The sequence below is a fragment of the Mauremys reevesii genome, linkage group 4, assembly GCF_016161935.1.
Source record: "Mauremys reevesii isolate NIE-2019 linkage group 4, ASM1616193v1, whole genome shotgun sequence".
Lineage (NCBI taxonomy): Eukaryota > Metazoa > Chordata > Testudines > Geoemydidae > Mauremys > Mauremys reevesii.
In genome coordinates, this window is record NC_052626.1 from 3,577,391 (window position 1) to 3,602,537 (window position 25,147).

A 25,147-nucleotide genomic window follows, 5' to 3' on the forward strand; every position below is an offset into this window, starting at 1 on the left:
TATTACTCATTTGCATTTCAACTGTATGATTGCAAGAAAACCAAAATATTTATCTTCACAAATAATTATACAATGTAAGTGTTTTGTAAACAGCTATACATGCTTTGTGCAGCTATATTCTTTCCTATTGCTTAGGATGTCTTCATTGGTTCTCTCTGGAAGGCAGGACACCTGTTCCCACCTCTTGCAGGAGTCTCACTGAACCTTTGAAAAATAGCAGATGAAAAATGATGCAATTAATTATGCAAAATATAATTTAAATTAACTTGTAAGGTTATAAAATAATATTCCTTGAACTTCTGTTATATTTTTTAACTTTACAGCTACATATAATCATTAGTGAAGATATGACTACTGGCTGCAGCTGAAACATTTACTAACATTATCACAATTTGATCCTTATCCGGTTATTCCATTGAGTCTATATGCAGTTGTCTGGATACTGGTCTGTAACTTTTTTTCTTGTACTATGAACACCTTCAGAAGATGAGCTTAAATTCATAACTTTTCTAGACTCTGAAAATCATGGACTAGAGACACCAGATTTACAGTTCATTATAACAATCATGGAATCATAGAATGTCAGGGTTGGAAAAGACCTCAGGAGGCCATCTAATCCAAAGCAGGACCAACATCAGCTAAGTCATAACCCACCAATCTATAACCCACTAACATCACCAATCTATAACCCACTAACATCTCGCCTCCCCAGGCTGCTTTTTCCCCCTTCCTTACTTTCCCTTTCATGCTTGTTGGGGCTAGTCTACATTACCCGCTGGATTGATGGGCAGTGATTGATCCAGCGGAGGTCGGTTTATCACGTCTAGTCTAGATGCGATAAATCAACCGCTGAGCACTCTCCCATCGACTCCGGTATGCCACCGGGGTGAGAGGCACAGGCAGAGTCAACAGGAGAGCGTCAGCCATCGACTTACCACAGTGAATACACTGCGGTAAGTAGATCTGAGTACGTCGACTTCAGCAGTATAAGCTCAAAAGCTAGTCTCTCTGACCAAGTGAAGTTGGTCCAATAAAAGATGTTACAGTGTCTCTCTAATGTGTTTGTAAATCATGTTTTCCTGGGATCATGACGTTAGTGGAACAAAAAGGCTTACGTTATGTTTGGCTAATGACAAGATGTGTTTTTTACCATGAAGTAACTAGCATGCATTACCTGACCTGCTATAAAAACATAGCAGAGACCATGCACTTCAGTTATACTGAAGGGTAAACTAGGTGAGGTCAGCACTATGCCTCTGTGCCTGACCAATGCAAAGGATTAACATAACAAAATGGATTCACTCTTAAAAAATCTTTGATTTTGGTAGTACAAAACAGTAGTCTTGTCAGTATGAAGAACACCACAGAAATGTATCATATATGTATCGCTATAACCATAAAGTAAGTAATTAGAAATAAGTTCAGTAGAAAAATCAACATCTATGTATGCACCAAATGAAGTCATAGAAGAATATAAGGCATTCATTTCACTGTTTGCAAGATGGCGGAATTACTTAACGAAATAGGGATTTGTAATTAATTTTAAATTGGGGTGGAGGGAGTCCAAAATAGCATTAAATGTTATAGGAATGTATAGCTGTTTTAGGTATATGGATTCTTTGGAAGAGATAACAAAAATATGAGTCTACACCCAGATCCACAAAGCTGTTTAGCCTCTTAACTTCCATTGAAGTCAGTGGATGTTAGGAGCTGAAATACCAGATCTGGGCCTATGGACCTGAAGACTCAGGAACAAAAAGGCAAATAGAAAGAATCCATTTTTTTTAATGTCATGACTTTTGAGCCCTAAATAATAAAATTACTATAAAAATTGCAAGTTACAAATTCACAATAAAAAACATAGAAAATGTTATACTAAAACTACTTAGTTGTGATTGCTAAAACTACTATCAACTATTAATATTTTTAATTAGAGCTATTAATCACAATTAACTAAAAAAATTAATCACAGTTAATCACACTGTTAAATAATAGAATACCAATTGAAATTTATTAAATATTTTTGGATGTTTTTCTACATTTTCAAATATATTGATTTATATTACAACATAGAATACAAAGTGTACAGTATTCACTTTATATTATTATTTTTATTACAAATAATTGCACTGTAAAAATGATAAACAAAAAACATTGTATTTTTCTATTCACCTCATACAAGTACTGTAGTGCAATCTCTTTATCATGACTCAAGTTCAGGGTATCAGAACAGCAGATAAGACAATGTACTGCTTTGTGGTTTTATGCGGACATATAAACTAATAAGGAATTCTTTTCAACTCTAAAAACATGTATGACAATTCTGATTTTTTTAGGAGTGTAAGTGTAAAATATTTCAGTGACTCAAGTCCCTTTTAGAGCTCAGTACATCATTTCAGATGGAGAAGACCTACCTTGTCTAGGTATTGGGATGCACTGTGCCTTTAAGAACACAGTCCTGGGAAGTGGGTGCTGAGATGTTCCATCTGTGTCACCCACACCTATTTCTGCAACCACTGCAGATGGCTCACCCTATCTGTGGTAACTTTATCCCCTCTACCTCTTCCTATCCTAGTGTTTTCTCCTTTTCCCAATATGTGACAGTGCCTCTGTCCCATTCTTACCCCCAACTCCTACTCCCTGCCTGTGATTTTGCCTTTCTCCTTCCTCTAGCTGTTTGACCATCATGTGTATTCATTCATTCCTCCTCCCCCTCATGCACAAATTCTGCGCCCCCCATGCACCCTTGAACCCCCATAAACAGCAGGGAACACATTGGAGTCCCAAATAAGGGCAGAGTGAGGGTGGTGGCTTCAGCAAATATTACTGTAACAGCAAAGCAGCAGATTGTGACATTACACCTGCGTTGCATCACTCGCTCTCATGGCCTGGCCTGGATGGAGTTCCAGGGCCCCAGGGCAGCCTATGCTGCCTCCATGTTGTCCCACACAGTGTCCCCCCCCCCCCCTCCCCCCAGGGCCACAGTGTTTCCCAGCCCTGGAGCACCCACAAAAAAAATGGTGGATACTTAGCATCTGCTGGCCGCCCCCTTATCAGCACCTCCCCCTCCCCTGAGTGCCTCCCACCTGCCGGCAGCCCCACCAGTCAGCGCCTCCCCCTTCCCCCAGCGCCTCTCGCCCACTGCAGATCAACTGTTCCATGGCATGCAGGAGGCTCTGGGGTGGGGGAGGAGCAAGGGCTGGGCACGCATGGGGGAGGATGTGGAACGGGGCAGGAAGAGGCAGGGTGGGGTGGGGCCTTGGGGGAAGGGGTGCAGTGGGGGCGGAGCTGGGGGACCACCCCCGGCACGTTAGAAACTCAGCGCATATGGAGGGTTTCCATCAGAATCAGTCTAGGAGTGGGCAGAAAGGAACTGTTTTGTGATCTGGTCTGTATGTGGCATTGTTGTTTGGAATTAGGAATGCAGAGGTACAACCCAAGATGCAGTCTTGTCTGCACAGAATTCCAGGCACGTTGTGCAGAATCTTCAAATAGATTTGACCACCATATATATTTTTCTTATAACATCACCCAACATTGTGGTATCCAAGCACCTGGTAAAGAATCAAATCCAAATCTTAAAAAGGCCCATTGCATTATTTCTTCTCTACTCACCTCAAGGCAGTTGGATTTGTGTGTCCTTTTTTGGAGTTTTAATTAGTTTTTAGTTCCTCTCTCTTCTCTTTTCTATCCCTTTACTTCTTCTTGACATCACCTCCTTTTGGTCTATCCTCTTTTTTGCTACTTTTCTGGTTTTAACTGAGGGTACGTCTTCACTACCTGCCGTATTGGCGGGTAGCAATCGATTTCTCGGGGATCGATATATCGCGTCTCATCTAGACGTGATATATCTATCCCCGAACGCGCTCCTGTCGACTCCGGAACTCCACCAACCCAAACGGCGGTAGCTGAGTCGACATGGGAACCGCGGACATCGATCCCGTGCCGTGAGGACGGTAGGTAATTCGATATAAGATGCTTCGACTTCAGCTACGTTATTCACGTAGCTGCAGTTGCGTATCTTAAATCGATTTTCCCCCATAGTGTAGACCAGCCCTGAGACTGCAGGAAAGCCAAGTCAAATGAGTGAGTCTTGCATGTGGTTCTGAAGGCCACAACGTCATTCTAAATAGCTTCAGTCACAGGTGCCAAAGGCATGGCCCTGTTGCCAAGCCTGGTCTCTCATTTTCACAGGCTCCACTCTTCAGGTTGACAAATTCCTAACTTGTGAGGAAATGTACTTGAAAGAGAATTATTGCACTGAGAGAGGTGTCCTATTCAGACAGTTACACAGAGGATTTTGAAAATTAAGATCAGATTCTGAATTTGATTTAGTAGTGTGGTAACATCAGGGTGACCTGCTGTATTCCACTGTTTGTGTTCTGGGGGCAGGCTGCGTTCTGGACTGAAGTTTTGTAAAGATTTGCATACTCATAGGTAGTCATAGTGAATTATAGTAGACCTCCAGCCTGGAGGTCACACAGGTATGCATTGCTGTGTTCAAGTCATCATCTGACAGGATGGGGGCACAGGCTTTTAGCCATTTTCAGGTGGAAAAAGTCATCTTTCACTGCTGTAAGATTTGAGACTCTTTGAGACTATTTGAGACTATTTGAGACTCCATCAGGAGCAAAGACTCCAAAAGGACCCCAAGGCTACAGATCAATGTGATGCTCTTTTGATACATAGTGATATAGCATGCATACATACAATCAAATGCATTGCATTTCTGATATATCTAATGGTGGCTAAGGTTGTAGGGATAAACTGACTCTGAAGCAATATGTTTGCAATACTCCTAAATAACCCATCCTGTTTGTGCCCAGATACCAGGGTGATGGGCTCAACATGAATACATTGCTTAGCCATCATCCTTTCCAGCAGTATCAATTGGAGTTTAACGAGACTGTGTCTGTGCTGGCTAAGAAACACAGCTATTTGGAGAGAATTGTGCTGCAGTTGGAGTGCTTTTTGATGTTCTCAAGGGGATTAAAGACACAACAGAGAAGCAATTATTCAATTTTACAAACTGAGATTACAATGTGTCATCACTAGCATTTTTCATGCCATCATGTGATAAAAGGACAATGAATACTCTTGATTCTTCTTATTGCAGGATGTGTAGTATTTCAAAGCAGTCAAGCTGCACATACGGACAGATGTAGAAATGTTGCATGAGGTGCATCCAGACAGCTGAAGCTTTGATGACCATTTAACTGTAATCTCTTTGGGTATATCTACACTGCTGTAAAAAACCCGCAGCATGGCTGTGGTTGGCCCATGTCAGCTGTCTTGCAGGCTGCAGGGCTAAAAATTCCAGGGTAGACATTCAGGCTCTGAAATCCCATGATGGGGGTGGGCCTCAGAGCCTGGGCTCCAGCCTGAGCCCAAATGTCTACACTGCTATTTTTCGCCTTGCAAGCCTGAGTCAAATGACCTGGGCTCTGAGACTCGGGGCCTGGATTTGGGACCGCAGGCATAGATACCCATCTCTGCGGCTAGGACCCCAGCACCGCACTCTTGGTCTTTGGTCAGAAGGCCCAGGACCCTAGAGCCGCACTCTCTTCCTACAAGGCATGGAACACCAGAGTTGAGGCACCAATCCCTGTATCCCTGGTACTGGCGAGTTTCCCGCCAAAGATTGTCATGGTGAAGGTCATCTTCACCTAGATGGTCTCTTAGATGTCGATCCCCACTGGGGCGGGATTGCTCCCTATCACGGCACTGGTCTCCACCTCCCTGGTATCATTTGTCAGGAAGGCACCGATCCTTGCCCTCATCTCACCAGTCGCCAACCAGGGTCAGTTGGCAGACACAGGCCTCCAAGGCTCCACCCTGGTCGCCAGAAGGGCAATGGTACGAGTCATGCCAGGAGTTCAGCCCCTTGCCAAGGAGGGGTGATTTGCTGCTGACCCACGAGACCAGTGTGGCATCTGCAGCAGCGGCATGGTAGCAGGGACAGTGGCCCACTCAATGACCATGCTGGAACCCATGGACTGTACTGATGATCCGGTCCCATATTCCCACCAGTCCTCCCTCACCACCTCTGACAAACTGCTGCCGGCACCACAGTCAGAACACAGTACTGAATTTGACATGGAGGCAGTGCAGGAAACTCCAACACGTAAGGCGCCATCCCTGGAGAGCAGTGCAATCATCATTGTCATTTTGGATGAAGCGGTAGCAGGTCCCTTCCAAAAGGGGAGTCCTTCTGATGACTTCAAGGAGCACTAGGCCCTCCTTAAAAGGGTGACTGCCTATTTGAACTTAAAAATTGAGGAGTTCACAGAGAAGTCTGATCTCTTAATATTGTATCCTCTTCCACCCCAGACTGGGTCACACTGCCTGTCCACCCAGGGGTCCTTAAGGTTTGCAACTCACTGTGGCAGCCCCCCTCTTCCATTCTGCCTACTTCTAAGAAGGCAGAAAAGAAGTACTACGTCCCTGCAAAAGGGTTCAAATATTCATACACCCACCCTCCAGCAACGTCACTGGTCATGTCCACTGTGAATGAAAGGGACAGGCAGGGCCAAGTCAGTGGCACTCCAAAAAACAAAGATGCCAAGAGACTAGACTTGTTTGGCAGAAACGTTTATTTGACAGCCAGCCTGCAGTTTCAGGTGTCTAACCACCAGGCTCTGTTAGGAGGTACAATTTTAATCTGTGGGACTCTCTTAGAAAATTGGAAGAAGTCGAAGTCCTGGCACAATCAAGGAACTATGACGTGATTGGAATAACAGAAACTTGATGAGGCAGTTCACATGACTGGAGCACTGTTATGGAGGGGTATAAACTGTTCAGGAAGGACAGGTATGGGAGGAAAGGTGGAGGAGTTGCATTTTATGTAAGAGAGTAGTATGATTGCTCAGAGCTCCAGTTTGAAACTGGAGAAAAGCCTGTTGAGAGTCTTTGGGTTAAGTTTAGAGGCGAGAGCAACAAGGGCGATGTCATGGTAGGCGTGTGCTATAGACCACCGGATCAGAAGGATGGGGTAGACGAGGCTTTCTTCGGACAACTAACTGAAGTTTCCAGATCACAGACCCTGGTTCTAATGGGGGACTTCAATCACCCTAACATCTGCTGGGAGAGCAATACAGCAATGCACAGACAATCCAGGAAGTTTTTGGAGAGTGTTGGGGACAGCTTCCTGGTACAGGTTCTGGAGGAACCAACTACGGGCCGCGCTCCTCTTGACCTGCTGCTCGCAAACCGGGAAGAATTGGTAGGGGAAGTAAAAGTGGGCAACTTAGGCAGCAGTGACCATGAGATGGTTGAGTTCAGGATCCTGACAAAAGGAAGAAAGGAGAGTAGCAATATACAGACCCTGGACTTCAGAAAAGCAGACTTTGACTCCCTTAGGGAATTGATGGGCAGGATCCCCTGGGAAGCTAATATGAGGGGGCAAGGAGTCCAGGAGAGCTGGCTGTATTTTAAAGAAGCCTTATTGAGGGCACAGGAACAAACCGTCCCAAAGTGCAGAAAGAATAGCAAATATGGCAGGCGACCAGCTTGGCTTAACAGTGAAATCTTCAGTGAGCTTAAACTCAAAAAGGAAGCTTACAAGAAGTGGAAATTTGGACAGATGATGATTAGGGAGGAGTATAAAGATATTGCTAGAGCATGCAGGGGTGTAATCAGGAAGGCCAAGGCATAATTGGAATTGCAGCTAGCAAGGGATGTGAAGGGTAACAAGAAGGGTTTCTACAGGTATATTAGCAACAAGAAGGTGGTCAGGAAAAGTGTGGTACCCTTACTGAATGAGGGAGGCAACATAGTGACAGATGATGTGTAAAAAGCTGAAGTACTCAATGCTGTTTTTGCAACGGTCTTCACAGTCAGGGTGAGCTCCCAGACTGCAGCACTGGGCAAAACAGTATTGGGAGGAGGTGAGCAGCCCTCAATAGTGAAAGAACTGGTTAAGGACTATTTAGAGAAGCTGGAGGTGCGCAAGTCCATGGGTCCAGATCTAATGCATCCAAGGGTGCTGAGGGAGTTGGCTGATGTGATTGCAGAGCCATTGGCCATTATCTTTGAAAATTCGTGGAAATCAGGGGAGGTCCCAGATGATTGGAAAAAGGCAAATATAGTGCCCATATTTAAAAAAGCGAAGAAAGAGAACCCAGGGAACTACAGACTGGTCAGCCTCACTTCAGTCCCCGGCAAAATCATAGAGCAGGTCCTCCAGGAATGCATTTTGAAGCACTTGGAGGAGAGGAAGATGATCAGGAACAGTCAGCATGGATTCACCAAGGGCAAATCATGCCTGACCAACCTGATTGCCTTCTATGATGAGATAACTGGCTCTATGGATATGGGAAAAGTGGTGGATGTGATATATCTTGACTTTAGCAAAGCTTTTGATACGGTCTCCCACAGTATTCTTGCCAGCAAGTTGAAAAAGTATGGACTGGATGAATGGACTATAAAGGTGGATAGAAAGCTGGCTAGATTGTCGGGCTCAACGGGTACTGATCAACGGCTCGATGTCTAGTTGGCAGCCGGTATCAAGCAGAGTGCCCCAGGGGTCGGTCCTGGGGCTGGTTTTGTTCAAAATCTTTCTTAATGATCTGGATGATGGGATGAATTGCATCCTCAGCCAATTCGCAGATGACATTAAGCTGCGGGGAGAGGTAGATAACGCTGGAGGGTAGGGATAGGGTCCAGAGTGACCTAGACAAATTGGAGGATTGGGCCAAAAGAAATCTGATGAGGTTCAACAAAGACAGGTGCAGAGTCATGCACTTAGGAAGGAAGAATCCCATGCACCGCTACAGACTGGGGACCGACTGGCTAAGCAGCAGCTCTGCAGAAAGGGACCTGGGGATTACAGTGGACGAGAAGCTGGATATGAGTCAGCAGTGTGCGCTCGTTGCCAAGAAGGCCAACGGCATATTGGGCTGTATTAGTAGGATAATTGCCAGCAGATCGAGGGAACTGATTATTCCTCTCTATTCGACACTGGTGAGGCCACACCTGGAGTATTGCGTCCAGTTTTGGTCCCCCACTACACAAGGGATGTGGACAAATTGGAGAGAGTCCAGCAGAGGGCAACAAAAATGATTAGGGGATTGGGGCACATGACTTGCGAGGAGAGGCTGAGGGAACTGGGGTTATTTAGTCTGCAGAAGAGAAGAGTGAGGGGGGATTTGATGGCAGCCTTCAACTACTGGAAGAGGGGTTCCAAAGAGGATGGAGCTCGACTGTTCTCAGTGGTGGCAGATGAAAGAATAAGAAGAAGTGGTCTCAAATTGCAGTGGGGGAGGTTTAGGTTGGATATTAGGAAACACTATTTCACTAGGAGGGTGGTGAAGCACTGGTTACCTAAGGAGGTGGTGGAATCTCCATCCTTAGAGGTTTTTAAGGTCCAGCTTGACAAAGCCTTGGTTGGGATGATTTAGTTGGTGTTGGCCCTGCTTTGAGCAGGGGATTGGACTAGATGACCTCCTGAGGTCTCTTCCAACCCTAATATTCTACGAAATACTAGGAGGCCCTCCCACAGGACTGAGCCCAGGAGTTCGCCGCTTTCGTGGACAAAGGCACAGCAATGGCGAGAGGGGCCCTGCAAATGGCCTGGGATGCTACAGACTCAGCCAGGGTGGTCACCTTTGCAGTGGCCATGAGGCGCAGCTCCTGCTTGCAGTTCTCCGGGTTATCCCAGGAGATGCAGGCCAGTATTCAGGACCTCCCATTAGAGGGGGCAGGGCTCTTCTCTGAGCTCATGAACACAAGGCTCCATGACTTTAAAGACTCCTGTGCCACTCTCCACTCCTTGGGCCTTCATACCCCATAGCAGGCCAGGAAGCTGTTCTGTCATCCACCTCCCCAGTCCAGGTCCTGGGGGACTCCCCGGCTGAACACCTACAGGAGAAAGGATAGAGACAAGGGGTCTAAGCGGCGACACCCATCGTCTTCCCGTTCATCTGCTCAGCCTGGCCCTTCCGGGAACCAAGGAGACTAGAAGGAGACATTTTGGGGATGCGCTCGAGGACAGCGCTCCAGTCTCCCACTTTTTCCTCAATCTCCTGTGCCATTTCCGGTTGGCCTGGTCTTGGCTGACCTCAGATCATTGGGTGCTCGATATAATATCTTCAGGTTACACTCTGCAGTTTGTGGGGGGGTGGTGTCTGGGGCTGAGAGCCGCACGGAGCAGCTTGTGTGCCTCTGCCTAGGAGCCAGACTTGCTGTTGGCTGCTTCTGGGGTGCAGCGCAATCCGCAGTGCCAGAACAGGCAGGAAGCCTGCCTTAGCACCCCTATTGCACCACTGACTAGGAGCCACCTGAGGTAAGCCCGCACCCCAATCCTCTGTCCCAGCACTGAGTCCCCCCCCAACCTAGAGCCCGTTCATGCACCCCACCCCAGAGCCAGCACCCTCATCCCAGAGCCCTGACTCCCTCCCGCACCCCACCCCCTTACCCCAGCCCTGAGCCCTCCCAAACCTTGAACCTCTCATTCCCGGCCCCACCCCACAGCCCTGACCCCTGCATTCCAACCCTCTGCCCCAGCTCTGAGCCCCTCCCAAACCCCTCATCCCCAGCTCCATTGGGTCGCGGGCATCAAGAATTTTCTTCAAATGCTTTGCCAGAAAAAAAAGTTTGAAAACTACTGCACTAGGCCACTATCTTGACCTTCCATCCGCCGCTCCAGGGTAGGTTGGTTTTCACCCAGGACATGACTGCCAAGTTCCTCAAGGGCCTCGAGCACCTCTACCTACACGGCAGGGACCCCGTTGCTTCGTGGGACCTGAAACTTGTGCCCCCTTTGAGCCTCTGGCTTCCTGCTCTCTTCTTCTTGTTTCCTGGAAGGTTGCGTTCTTGGTTGGAATAACATCTGCCTGCTGAGTCTCTGAGATTAGGGTGCTTACCTCCCTATATGGTCTATTACAAAGACAATGTCCAGCTGCAGCCACAATCGGCTTTCCTGTCCAAGGTGGTCTCTCAGTTTCATACTGGCCAGGACATTTACTTACCTGTCTTTTTTCCAAAGCTGCATCAGTCAGAGGAGGAGCATAGGTTGAATGCTCTAGATGTCAGGAGAGCACTAGCCTTCTACATTGAAAGGATGAAGCCATTCCACATGTCAACACAATTATTTGTTACAGTGACCAACAGGATAAAAGATCGTCCAGTGTTGGCTCAAAGAATTTTTTCTTGGATTACTGCCTGCATTTGCTGATGCTATGATCAGGCAAAGGTGCTACCTCTGGCGATTATAACTGCCCTTTCAACCAGGGTGCAAGTCTCTTTGGCAGCTTTCCTAGCCCAAGTGCTTTTCCAGGACATCTGTAGGGCGGCCACCTGGTCGTCTGTCCACAGTTCACGTCCCATTATACACTTATCCAGTCCTGGGATGATGCTGGCTTCGGTAAAGTAGTACTGCAAGCTGCCAGACTGTGAACTCCCAGCCCACCTCTGAGTATACAGTTTGTGAGTCACCTAAAATGTAATTGACATGAGCAAGCAGTCAAAAAACAACCAACCAACCAACCAACAAAAAAACAGTTACCTACCTTTCATAACTGTTGTTCTTCAAGATGTGTTGCTCATGTCCATTCCATTACCCACCCACCTACCCCTCTATTGGAGTTGCCAGCAAGAAGGAACTGAGAGGGCGTAGGGTTGGCAGCACCTAATATACCAGCGCGTGAGCATGACACTCAAGGGGGCACCACAGCTGACCCTACGGATACCACAAAGGCAAAAATCTCTGAGGACTGTGCACATGGGTGCACACACACCTAGAATGAAATGGACATGAGCTATACATCTCGAAGAACAAAATTAGGAAAGGTAGGTAACTGTTTTTTCCTTTTCATTTTAGTTTAAAATTGGTTATACAAGACTATGATATCTGTTTTTAGCTTAATGAATACAAAGGCAAGAAAACTGTGTGGATTCTGTTCTGTGTAGCCTCAGACAACTTTGAAAAGAGAAAGAGAAAAAAAATTACTGCAAGATCTTGAAAGGAACCTAAGCCTCTGAATTTTTTTATGAATAATATATATTCATCTGCCCAGAAAGCAGGTGAGAAGTAAGGAAAGGCTGAAGGATCTGAATGAATTTATATAATTTTCACAAAGACAACTTAAGGAGGGATATAGGTACTGTTATTGGGTACACTACAATGAGTTCCATACCAAGTCTGGGTTTAGAATCATAGAATATCAGGGTTGGAAGGACCTCAGGGGGTCATCTAGTCCAACCCACTGCTCAAAGCAGGACCAATCCCCAAGTAAATCATCCCAGCTAGGGCTTTGTCAAGCCTGACCTTAAAAACCTCTAAGGAAGGAGATTCCACCATCTCCCTAGGTAACCCATTCCAGTGCTTCACCACCCTCCTAGTGAAAAAGTTTTTCCTAATATCCAACCTAAGCCTCCCCCACTGCAACTTGAGATCCTTACTCTTTGTTCCGTCATCTGCTACCACTGAGAACAGTCTAGTTCCATCCTCTTTGGAACCCCCTTTTGAAAGCAGCTATCAAATCCCCCCTCTATTCTTCTTTTCTGAAGACTAAACAATCCCAGTTCCCTCAGCCTCTCCTCATAAGTCATGTGGTCCAGCCCCCTAATCATTTTTGTTGCCCTCCGCTGGACTCTCTCCAATTTTCCAAAACATTCTTCTTGTAGTGTGGGGCCCAAAACTGGATAGTACTCCAGATGAGGCCTCACCAATGCTGAATAGAGGGGAATGATCATGTCCCTCGATCTGCTAGCAATGCCCCTACTTATACAGCCCAAAATGCCATTAGCCTTCTTGGCAACAAGGGCACACTGTTGATTCATATCCAGCTTCTCGTCCACTGTATCACCTAGGTTCTTTTCTGCAGAAATGCTGCGTAGCCAGTCGGTCCTCAGCCTGTAGCTGTGCATGGGATTCTTCCTTCCTAAATGCAGGACTCTGCACTTATCCTTGTTGAACCTCATCAGATTTCTTTTGGCCCAATGCTCCAATTTGTCTAGGTCACTCTAGACCCTATCCCTACCCTCCAGCGTTATCTACCTTTCCCCGCAGCTTAGTGTCATATGCGAATTAGCTAAGGGTGCAATTCATCCCATCATCCAGATCATTAAGAAAGATGTTGAACAAAACCAGCCCAGGACCGACCCCTGGGGCACTCTGCTTGATACCGGCTGCCAACTAGACATCGAGCCGTTGATCACTACCCGTTGAGCCCGACAATCTAGCCAGCTTTCTATCCACCTTTATAGTCCATTCATCCAGGCCATACTTCTTTAACTTGCCGGCAAGTTTATTTAGCTTTGGATGTCAGCTTAGTTTTGAAGAATTTAAAAAAGGATTTCAAGGTAGTATAGCAGTGTATCATTTGTCTCTTAATATTTGGTAATTCTATGGATAAAATGTTCCCGATTTTCTTGAATTCAAAGCATTTAAGAGAAAACAGATCTTAAAAAAATAAACAGCCTCTGTGTGCCTAACTTTCCTTAAGGTCTACCGCTTTCTGGAAGTGGGGAAGAATGTTTTTCTAAAAGATATGCTGTAGGAATTATTTTGGGGAAGCCCCATAGTTTGTGTTATGACAGGAGGTCAGACTTTGAACTTCCTGTGATTATGGGAGGCCAGGTTTGGATTAGATCTTCACATCTTTATTTTTAAGAGGATACAATCAATCACATAACACAAGAACCAGGAGTCACCTAATACAATTAATAGGCAGCAGGTTTAAAACAAGAGGAAGTATATCTTCATACACCGCAGTCAACCTATGGAACTCGTTGCCAGGGGATGTTATGCAGGCCAAAACTATAAGAGGGTTTAAAAAAGAATTGGATAAATTCATGGAGGATAGTAGCCAAGGATGCAACTCCATGCTCTGGCTGTCCCTAGCCTCTGACTTCCAGAAGTTTGGAGTCGACGTCAGGGGATGGATCACTTGATGACTGTCTGTTCTGTTAATTCCCTCTGAAGCAGCTAGTATTGAACATTTTGGGAAGACAGGATACTGCGCTAGAAGGATCATTGGTCTGACCCAGCATGGCCGTTCTTTTGTTCTTAAGATGATAGTTCCCCTCAAACTAATCCTTCTCCCCAGAAAGATGCAATTTAGACTGACTTCTCTATGTGCAAGCTATTAAATCTTTTTTTTCCGGATCATCATCTACTGTTAAAGATAATTTTAACTGCGGGAAACTTAGTGTGGAGTTAAACCCTGTCATTAGACTGGTCATTTATTTCCTGCCTAAATCTTCTGTCTCTAGAAATAATCCTACAGCCTTTATTTTTATTTAGGCCGAAAGAGAACAAATTAATGTCATGAACTAGTGAGAGATCACAGGGGTTCTTAAAAAAAAAAATATCTTATCAGATTTGACGTAATGTGCATATTCTTAAATATATTAAAACATCTATACTGCAGTCTATGCTAGATTTGAGTTCAGGTCTCAAATGATTCCATGTATACTTGAGGATATTAGTGGGCCGTGGGAAACTTTTTTGTGGTTTAGTACCTTAGGTGGTGTGGGGACAAAATTGATCAGTTTTTAAGTGGTGAAAGTTATGTTGATTTTGTTCAGTAAGGAAAAATATTTTATTTAATTTGATACCATATGCCACTGCATTCTTGGCTACTTTCCCACTTGACAAAGTGAGATAATTATGTATGCATGTCTTTGTATATACTGTTGGTAATATATTCAACTGCTTTAACTGATCTCAATGAGGTATAAAAATTCTCAGGCACTATTGAGAATTTCATATTTAAATTTAAAAGAAAATTTACTTGTTCTACAGTTCTGTTTTAAAAAACATTTTTATACTATTATGTATAACTAAAATGTCCTGGAAAGATTGAAATGATTTTCAGTTACTCTGCTTTTTAATTATAGGTGATTTAAATCAAATACTGGGAGATTAGTTAAATGTAATAATTCACTTGTATCTGAGTGATGCATGTTGCTGTATCTTTTCTAAGTAGGTTATGTTTACTGTCCTTATCTGCTTCAGTTTTGAAGCTCCAGGTGTCTGAGTCCTGCTGTCTTTCATAATAGTCATTCTTGGTTTGTTTTGTAGAAGATGATTGGATCAGCTAGTCAGTGCTTGTACACTGTGTATGTAGTGGTGATATCATTTTCTTCCATACTGCAAATTAGGTCAGGGAGATGAAAACAAGCACACACAATGAAAAATTAAAAAGATGTATCTAATTACAAGAAATAATAGTGTAAACAAACCCAAAAAACCTTTACATAAAACCATAGCTATGATGTTATTAAAATTTAGCCCAGGCATTGGCTCCTTTTAAAGGAAAAATGTTTGCCTTTATATTTTGTATACGTTATTTTTTAGTTAGAAGTCTGGTTTATGTTTATTAGCTTATATTCAAATACTAATGTACACTATATAGGTCTTTGGGTGTAATGCACACTACACTTTTGTCTTCAGGTCTTTCATGTTCTCATCTTGAAGTATTTCTTTGATCTAATAGTAGTACTGCATTATAGAAGTTATTGCTTCTCTTAGAATATAGTAGTTTACAGCACTCCATTCCAGTAAATGTCTCCCCTGACCTGCTCAAATCACGTTGGTTATTTAAATATTTTATTCCAATGTGTAATGCAGATCTCACTCAAGTCCCATCATGTTGTTAATTTTAGTGGTTAGTGGCTGTCATTTACAGGTTACATTGATATATGCCATAGAATATGTATTTCTTCAGCTCAGTAAGGTCCCTACAGATTCTACAATAGGTCTTTTGGAGAAGAACTGACTTACTGGCTCATGGGGTATAATTGTTCTGCTGAAGAGCATGCCACTTTTATTCTGCCTTCACAGATACAGGCAAAGTGAACAAGAACTCCTTGCTGCAAGAGATTTAGGATGTTCTGTTTTTTTTCTAAGTTAAAATAAACGTTAATGTTTTTAAATTTCTGATGCAGAAATCTGGGCAAGTGTTTTTCACTGGCTTTTAGGACAGACATTGGATTCTTGGCTTCCCTTTCTTCCTGAAGTACTACAGCAGCATATGCCCCCCGTAGCCTAGCAATCAAGCAGAAAAAAGCCTAGAGGGAAAACTTGATATTCATGCACTTATTGCCCGACAGTGCATAGACAATAAGCTCTACTCATTTTCTGGCCAGCTCAGGAAGGGGTCACCCTAGTTGCCTTCTCCTGAGCCAGAAAAGAGTCAGGAAGCCCCAACAGTGAAGCAGCAAGCAATCCCCTTGATCTTTCCTACTTTGCTTCATTTCCTCCCAGGAGGGAGCAAGTGACACAATGATATGAAGGCAGTTCTCCCAAAGTAGAAATTGCTACTGACAAGCTGCATGAACCTGCTACATTAGTCTCAGCATTTTATTATGGTCCTAGAGGCAGATCATTTCTGTCTCCCAATGCAAAACCACAGAAGGAGGCAAGAGAAGCAGACCCAGATCCACCCTACAGAGCATTACGCTGGTAGTTGGAGCCGCAGACTCATTTTCCAATAAACAGTCTACAGCTCACTTCGTAATGGGCTGCTTAGTCTGCTGACTTTATAGTCGCCTACTTAGGTTTTCCACATCTAACAGGTCTGTCACTTGCAGGGATGGAGATATGTTCCTTTACTGAAGCCCACTCCCTCCTCTCCCACTCCCTTTCCTTTCCCATTGGTGATTCTTTGGGGGATGTGGGGGAAATCTCTGTAGATGAGCGAGGCAGTTTATTGCTCTTCCCTCCCCCAGGACTTGCCTTCAAGTGCCCTAGTATGTCTAACCTAGCAAATGCAAAATAAGGAGCCAGAACAATACAAATTGCATAATAAGTTGAAGCAAGTGGGCAAAAAGAGCTACGCTAAGTTGTCATCGTAATGGGTACACGTAGATGAATCGTAGACTTGATAACTGCCATAGTTAAAGAGATCAGAATATTGTAGGTATGTGCAAAGTAAAACTGGAATAGTTGACGTCTGGAATAAACATGTTGTTCTACTTCTAAAACTGTGATTTATCTGATATTGATTTCCTGCTGTTAGTACATTTCACTCTAGATACAGGGGAAACTTTCCCAAACCATTTCCCTCTGTTTAGCCTTAACCAGTGTTAAAACTGGTGGGAGCTGTTGTTACCCAAGATTCCAACAAGCAGACCAGTACTTACTATTGCAGTTAGCCTTGTTTTTCATCATGTTTAACAAAAATGGTTATAAACAGGTTTGCCATCCAGAATTTCTGAATGTTACAGCTTTCACTGGCTTTTACACCAATTCAACTGAACTCATCCTACAACCTCTGGGAAATTTTGTAAACATAGTTAGTATAGACACTACCTCAGTCTAATTCCTAGTGCATACAGCTAGCATGAATTCAGAGTTAATGGTCTCTTGTCAAATTAAGCCAAAGATGTCTTTGGAGAAAACTTGTCATGGTGTTACAGAGTGCTAAGACACTTTTGATACTGCTACCCAAATGGACCAACATATTGAAAAAGCCATTTGTCTAGTGCAAATCTGATTACTCTAATAATAAAACTGTAGAGTAAGCGCTCATGCAAAACTAAGTATATGGAAAAATTCCTGACCACCTTTGGCAAAGGAACAAAGGAGAAAAACAGTATTAAGATGACTTGGAGCAGGTCATTTTCCTTGCTCCACTGAAGTGGAAAACAGGCTTGCATAATGTGTATGAACAGAATTAAATTAAAAAAAAAATACTTACAGCCTGGAAGACACAAGAAACTTACACTGACAGTGGAGAACACTGAAATGGGATGTAATGTGGGCAGTATCCATCTGCTATACTATAAAGTATCCTGAAGTGAATTTAATCATAAAATAGTCTCTACAAAATTACCATTTAGCCTACAAACTAAGCAAGTCAGTTAAATTCTGATTATTTTATCTCTGTTTGGCAGATAACTGTGCATTAAAGCTGACTGTTTATTATAGACATACAAACAAAATTTTGAAAAAGCATAATTATTTCTTATCTTTGTATTACATATGTGCTTTTTGTTTTACCTGTAGGTTTTGGAAACATTTGCTGGCCGCCTGATTAAAATTCGAGTTTTGGCACAGCGTGATATTCCCAGCCTTACAAAGTACCAGATAATTCTAGCAAGAGATCAATTTAGGAAAAACCCTTCTTCACACAATGCGGTAAATGTTACTTAGTAATGTAATTGTCTAAATGCGTTTATATTGTACAGTATGCAATAAATAGTAGTAATACTCCTACATTTACATAGTACATAAAATACCAATGGATCTCAAAATGCTTGACAAACTATAAATAGAAATTACCACAGATATGCAGCCCTGGGATGGAATGTGCCAACTTGTTTAACCACTCTCAACACCACTGCAGGACCATTTAGGAAAAGAGGGAAGAATACCGTATCCATCTGAAACTATATAGGGAACTAGACGTAAAATATAACTGCCCAGATTACACTGAGGTCTGAAAATTCACCTAATGCGCCTCCTTGTCTAAATAGCCACAGGATTTTTACTATAGTCTGCCCCTCATTTATTCAGTAAGCCAGGTGACAGCTATGCAGAGAAAGTCAGTTCATTTATGGTTTTCCAAAAGTCCTATGAGGGTCTTAAGCATAACAGAGAATGTAACTTACAACAACCAGTACAACTTTATCAGCTCAAGATGCATAGGTTGGGTAAAGGAAATTCCACCCTGCCAAACACAGTAAGCAGGACAACAAAAACAGCAGTACAAGCAGTAAAACAAAATGGTATTCCCTTGATAAACCAGACGGTTAATTCATTCCAGAGGACAAGCAAAAACAGCATTGGTGTATTTTTGCCAATGTCCATAATTCTCAAGTGATTCCTTTTTATCAAAATTCTTCCATGACTCCTTTGAGAAAAAAGGTTACTTTTATTAATTATTAGGAAACTTTGCCAAACCATTTCCAGCCTGGTTCATGAGGTTTTTGGGAGACAAACCACCAATTCAGTATTGTTTTCTTTTGCAGTTTTATTTTTCAAATGTTAAACTGATTTTTGGCATCAAAAATTGCAGTATGATTCCTGTTGCTTATTGACCTCTTTAATTTATTCCAATGTGTTATAATTTTTTTTATTAGGGGATACAACAGGGCATAATTGAAGGAGATTTTGCTCTTTGCATTAGTTTGTATCATGGTTATGAACTACTGCTGCAGATGGGAACACGATCATTATTTATCTTCTTGTGTGGAATTATGGATGGATCAAAAGGTAAAATGCATTCACAAACAAACTATCTCTGCTCCTTATTTCCTCCTCCAATTTAATTTTCAGGAAATAAAAACATATTATGTTGAGTACCAGGTTTATATGAGTATTTAAAATTATTTAGAACAAGAACTGCTTAACAAATGGGTTGCACATGAAATTTGTATATTTTTCTTTTTGCAGCTTACATTTTGATGAAAATATGCTCAACGTAAGCCTTTAGAAATAATCTGTAGATGAGATAGTGTAGTTAGATTGGGAAAGCAATGATGTGTGTGTGGCGATAGATCAGTGAAGTATGAGGAAGATGTAATCAGAGTTCAGCGCACGATACAGCAATAGACCTGAAAAGAGACAGAACCAGCCATTAAATGATTTATGCAGAAAAGGATTAGGTCTTTAAGGTAATCTCTACGCTGGCAAAAAAAAAAAAATGGACCTGTAATTCCCCAACAATTCAGCTCTATTGGTAATAGCAGCCATGGGAGATACAGTATGGAAATACTGTTGTTTTTACCATCGTGTCTCATGGCCCTGCAGAGTTAGGTACGTTATGGTAAAATGCCTGAACGCTGTCTGCACTACATCTTCCTATCTTGCCATCACCAGTGGAGTATAGTGTGTTCCATTTTTGATGGTATAGAAAAGATCTTACTGTGGTATAAAACCTGGATTCTTCTTTGACTGTCCTCTGCATATTCCTATGTGTGAGATTAGTACCTCCTGGCATCAAGCTGTGTGATCTTCTAGAGAGCAGTGTCTGGGGCCACTTGCTCCTCCCTAATGCGCATATGCACACACATATATCTATATGGTGATGGGTCCTGAGAGTATAAAATGGGAATGGTCCCAACTGCTTCAGTTCCTTCTTTACTGCCAAAGGTGCAGTTATTGCACACGAGATCCTCGATGCTTTCCTCATCTAGCATCAGCTTTGGTGATGTACTAGCCTAAGTGCAATACAGCATACTCACAAGCAGTAAGCCTCTATCTAGCATAAATTACTCGGAGGACGGGTCCCCAGACCTATCTGGATTGGCTAGGTCTGGTGTTGAGAACCCGGCATGGTTAACTTTGCTTTTATAGGAAGCACCATAGTCCTGTGATCCTTTGAGGTCTACTATGTTGGCACCCTTATACCTAGATCTCCTGTCCTGGAGTCTTTCCAGTATCAGAAACTTAATCTCAGATAAACACTACACAAAGGTGATGGTTACAGATGGTTGACTTACAGTGCCTGCAGAGATAGCTGACTGAGGGTCTAGAAGTTCCTTTTGTGGGAGTCCTCCAGATGAAATCAGTAGAAATGTTCAAGTTTCCAGGTTGAGGTTCTGATTAGTATCTGGCATGGCCTTTATCAGCTCCACTATTCTTTAGATGGTTTCCTTAATCAAGTGCAAGGTCTCCTTAAGTGCAAGACACCCTCTGCACCAAAACCTTTGAAAACCATTCCCAGGCTCAATATGAGGTGGCTCTTGTTCCTACTGGTTCTCGTCAGTGCCTCACCATTTATTGGCTGTGAAAGTGACCAAGACTTATTATCTGGTGCCAGTGCCCTGACTTTGAAATCATCCAAAACCATTAGTGCCCAGAGACACTTAGGTTCCAAACATTGGTATCAATGCTTTGTTTCTGAAGCGAGGTCATAAAGAGCTTTCCTGGAGTGTGCTCCACTGTCATCAGCCAATGCTGCATCACTACTGGCATGCTTTTTTCTATTCATGTCTAATGAACTGCTCATTGAAACCCCTGAGTTTCTAACGTGCTATACTTTAATAAATTAAAAAGAAAAGTTGGCAGCCATTACAGGGACCTTGCTGCCTGGGCACCAAATCCCTCTGTTCCAAATGGAGTGAGTCTTCTTGTACGTTTTCTCCAGTGCTCTAGCCCTGGAACCTATTCTTCTGCAGTGCCATTAAAACTTTCATCCTATTTTAGGTACTTACATATTACTGTAGTATCTGAGCACATCACAATCTTTCATGTATTTTTCCTCACAACTCACCTGTGAGGTAGGGAGGTTCTGTAGTTCCTATTTTACAGATGGGACCTGAGGCACAGAGAAGATAAATGACTTGCCCACGGTCATACAAGAAGGGACTTGAACCTAGGTCTCTCACGTCATAGGCTAGTGCTCTAACTTCTGGAACATCCTTCCTCAACCTGTCTTCCATCTGAGCACAGCAGGCAGTCTATATCAGGCACAGGTGCCTCAGAAGAGTTCTTGCTGTTTAAACTTTCCTGAGCCTGCACACTCAAGTACTGACAGTGCCCAGTGGAAAGCACTTAACTTGTGAAGTTGTCATTCTCAACTGTGATTAAGGACATTAATTGCTTGGAATTGTTGGTGTGCTGTTCCTAGGCAACACAGTAGCTGAAAATTACAACCTATAAATCAACACTGGCATTTATATCGCCTCTTTTCACAGGACAGTCTCCAGCCCTCTTATATCAGTACAACTAACCACGGGTCTCCAGGAGATGCTTTGCTTTAAATGGCACCTTTAAAAAATAAAAATAAAGAAAACCCGGCTATTCTGACCTCCTCTCTCTCAGATGTCAGGGCATTTTTTCATTCATTTCCACATCTGGACCTTGTCCCACAGACAGGCTCCTTAACAGTGTAACTGGGTGATACTGCACCCAGGCTACATCTGTGGTCTTCACAACACTGATTTACAAAACCTCTACTTCTTCTTGACCCTTCTTACAACTGAGCCACTTAAATCTCAGATCATTCAAGATGGAAAAGGTGAAGATAACACATGCATATAAGGGAATTCCCTTCTTACCTCCCTTACCATCTCTAAAGGAATATTTCCAGATAGTGAACTGGGATATTTATCTTGCCACCCCACCCCCACCTTTTCAAGGTTTGTGGATCTGTTCCCAGATGAAAGCTTTCTCTCTTTGGCCAAATACTCATGTGGTGTAGGATGGAGAGCTATGTCTAGGCAGATACTTTGAGAGAGTTTTCATACAATGACACAGATGTCTATCTTAGATCTTGTTCGGGTATTGTGTAGTACAAGGAGAGTAGTCCTGACTAGGCAAGGAGACCACTCATTGTCTCCAGTTCTGATACATAGTCAAACAAGACCTAATGTCCTTGACAGAAGCCCTTTCTCTTGGGCTGGAATCAGGAATTCTTCTGTGTATTCTCTTTGATCCTATTGATTCAGGAGATCTGTCTGCAGATCAGTTGGCATGGAGCCAAGATGTTGTTAGTAATCCTTACCAGGGTTTGTCTTTGAATATGATACGTTTTCTCAATTCACTGGATCTTTGTTTTCAGACTGAGTAAGAAAATCTGTTAGAGCCTGAGTCTCCTGTGGTTGACACACTCTGACTTCTGGATTGTTCAGATGCTCTCCAGAAGTTTAGTGGATCCTATCAAAAAGTAGGAACGTTGAACCAAACAAACCTCTTGCTTATAACATTGTCATCACTTACGTTTTGAACATTCAAAACTGTTTTGAGTTCATTTAGGCTACATGGGTTGTGATTTCAGTTTTTACCCTCGCAATCTAGGGGAAACAGCGCTTGCTCACCTTACTACGATGTATATTATGGATGGTTTGATCCGAGGCTCTTAAGGTTGCTTGAGGTAATTGCTTTGCTTTGATGGCTACACCAAAGGAAACTTGATTTGCTCCTGGCAACACATGTGGTTGTGCTGTGGGCATCATGATGTGGATGTAGCGTCTTGGGATATTTCCTCTGCTTCATGTATCTCTTTTTTTGCTTTTGGGATTGGAGTCTTGTTTCACAAGGCTCTTGGGACCTCTGGTTTGTCAGTGTCATCTGTACCATACAGCAGATATCTGTGAAGAAGGCATTCCTCATAGTCGTCAGTTTCAGCCCACAGACTTAGTTAGATACAGGCCAGATGACAAATACTCCCTAAACGTAGAGCATATGAGAAATGTCATTTGGTCAGTGTCCTCATGCCCATTTCAGTCTCAAGCCATCTGTTTCCATCTTGTACAGGCCACTAACCTGTCTGTATTTTCCAAGTCTCATTTATGCCCTTGTTATGACTTGCCCATGTACAATTACCTGGCTATATCAAAAGGTATTAACTAATCTGAACCCAGCACCCATATTACAGGCCTTCTTACTAGTTTTGTTTTTTTTAATAGAAATTGAAAAACTGTTACTTGACTGTTATCAGGGCAATTACAGCCACAGGGCCAGGATTTTTCCCCCAAGGCAACAAACCAAACCAACAAAAAAGGACAAAAAACCACACCCACCACATGGTTTCCAACACCCCAAACACAATTTCCCACAAGCACTCTGGTCTCACTCCCACACACCCCACCACCCCACCAAAACCCCACCCTGGGCCAAACCAACAATAACCAAAAAAAAACCAAAGGTTCCAATTCTCCAAAGGACCCAAATGTTTCAAATCACAAAACAAAAAATAAAGATTACAAAAGGAAATCATAAAGATGCCAATAGAAATCTAAAAAATCTAAAAATTAAATTAATTTAAAAAAAAAAGGAAAGAGTAGAGGTAAGCAGAAGAAAATAAAATCAATTACATAGATTAAAGGTAAAGTAAGTAGTTTCAAAGGATGGGCAGTGCCAGAGTGACAAAGTAGTTCAAGATTTAGTCTGGGGAATATGTCCCCCAGAAGCCCTGGTCAAGCAGTCAGTAGAAAACAATCTCCAGCACCAGAGGTCAGAAGCAAGAAGAGGTCAAGATTGAGAAGAAAGATCAGGCTTGTAAGATGGAGTCCTGGTGTGAGAATCCTTGGTCTGTCCTTTTTTGGTTGTCACATGGAGCTTGCCCCTCATGCTTTGTGAGCTGAGTGAGTCCCTGAGTCACTTCCCTGTCTGCCTGTCTGAAGTGGGTCCATTGTGTGGTGTGGTCCTCATGCTTCTTCCTTGTCTGTCAGCAAAAGGAGCACAGCACAGAGCTGGGCAGAGCTAACACCAGAGGCAAAGGACAACACAGCACAGCATTGAAATAAAGACAGCATATGAGCAAAATAAATGCACACAACAAAAGACAATTACAGACATATAGACCACATAATAGATAATAGCAACCCATAGATAACCCTAGTACCCATAGACTGGTCCCCCCAAACTTAGTTGCTTGCAACCACAATGCACATTATGTTCCAACCCATAATCTATATCCCAACAACGCCCCACCCCAACCGTCACACCCCCAAGGCGCATGTTTGATTGCATATGGGCTGACGAAGGACTAGCACAACCATCCCAAGTTTCCTCATGTAGTGTTCAATAAGACTCATCACAGTGTTGTTGGGCTAATGGTGTTACCAGTGTTGTTCAAAGGTTCATGGATCTAGTTCATTAGCTATGGTTTATGGATCTCTTTACAAGCTCAAAAGTGCCACTTTTTTGCATGGTTCATGGTTCCCAACCAATCTAAAAGCTACTTAATCCAAATCCAAGATTTAAAATGTTTTAGTTTGGCTAAAGAAAATAAACCATTGCAATTTAAATTGTTGTAATAATGTTTTGAATTTGTAGATATTTAGGTTCATCATCTGGTTGAGGTTGTTACAAGCTTTTTTTGTGAATACTTAGAACACCTCAGTTTCCCCTTTCCTGTGAAATTTCATGCACCCTTTATTAACACTGCTAAACTGTGAAATAGCAAGGCCCTTTAACATAAAGTGTGTTTTTGATTTTCATTATTCCAGCATGTTACACAATTTTTTTTTTTTTCAAAACAGTTACATTTATTTATTGATTTTACATATCACACATTCATTGTTACAATTTATGCACAAACATACAGCAAAACATCAGTTAGCATTTCCAATACAATCATGTTTGAATTGCCACATTACATCATGTTTGGCTGTGTCAATTTTGTCAATTTTTCATTCTAATTTTTCCTTTTTTTTTAAAATTTATTTCTCTTGCTTCCTTTTCCTTCTTCCTTCTTCTTTCTTGCTTTAAACCCTGATTTCTCTTGCTTCTCTCTCCTCACTGGCAATT

General features: G+C 42.8%; 1 protein-coding gene across 3 annotated transcripts in view; it reads left to right on the forward strand.

The window, feature by feature from the left end:
* FANCM (FA complementation group M) overlaps positions 1–25,147 on the forward strand; it is a 174,236-nt gene that overhangs the window by 51,888 nt on the left and 97,201 nt on the right. For all 3 annotated transcript variants that reach the window (XM_039535883.1, XM_039535881.1, XM_039535882.1), the window contains exons 5-6: positions 17,954–18,085; positions 19,030–19,162. In XM_039535883.1, coding sequence (XP_039391817.1) covers positions 17,954–18,085; positions 19,030–19,162 — 265 coding nt within the window. The remainder of the gene's footprint in view (positions 1–17,953; positions 18,086–19,029; positions 19,163–25,147) is intronic.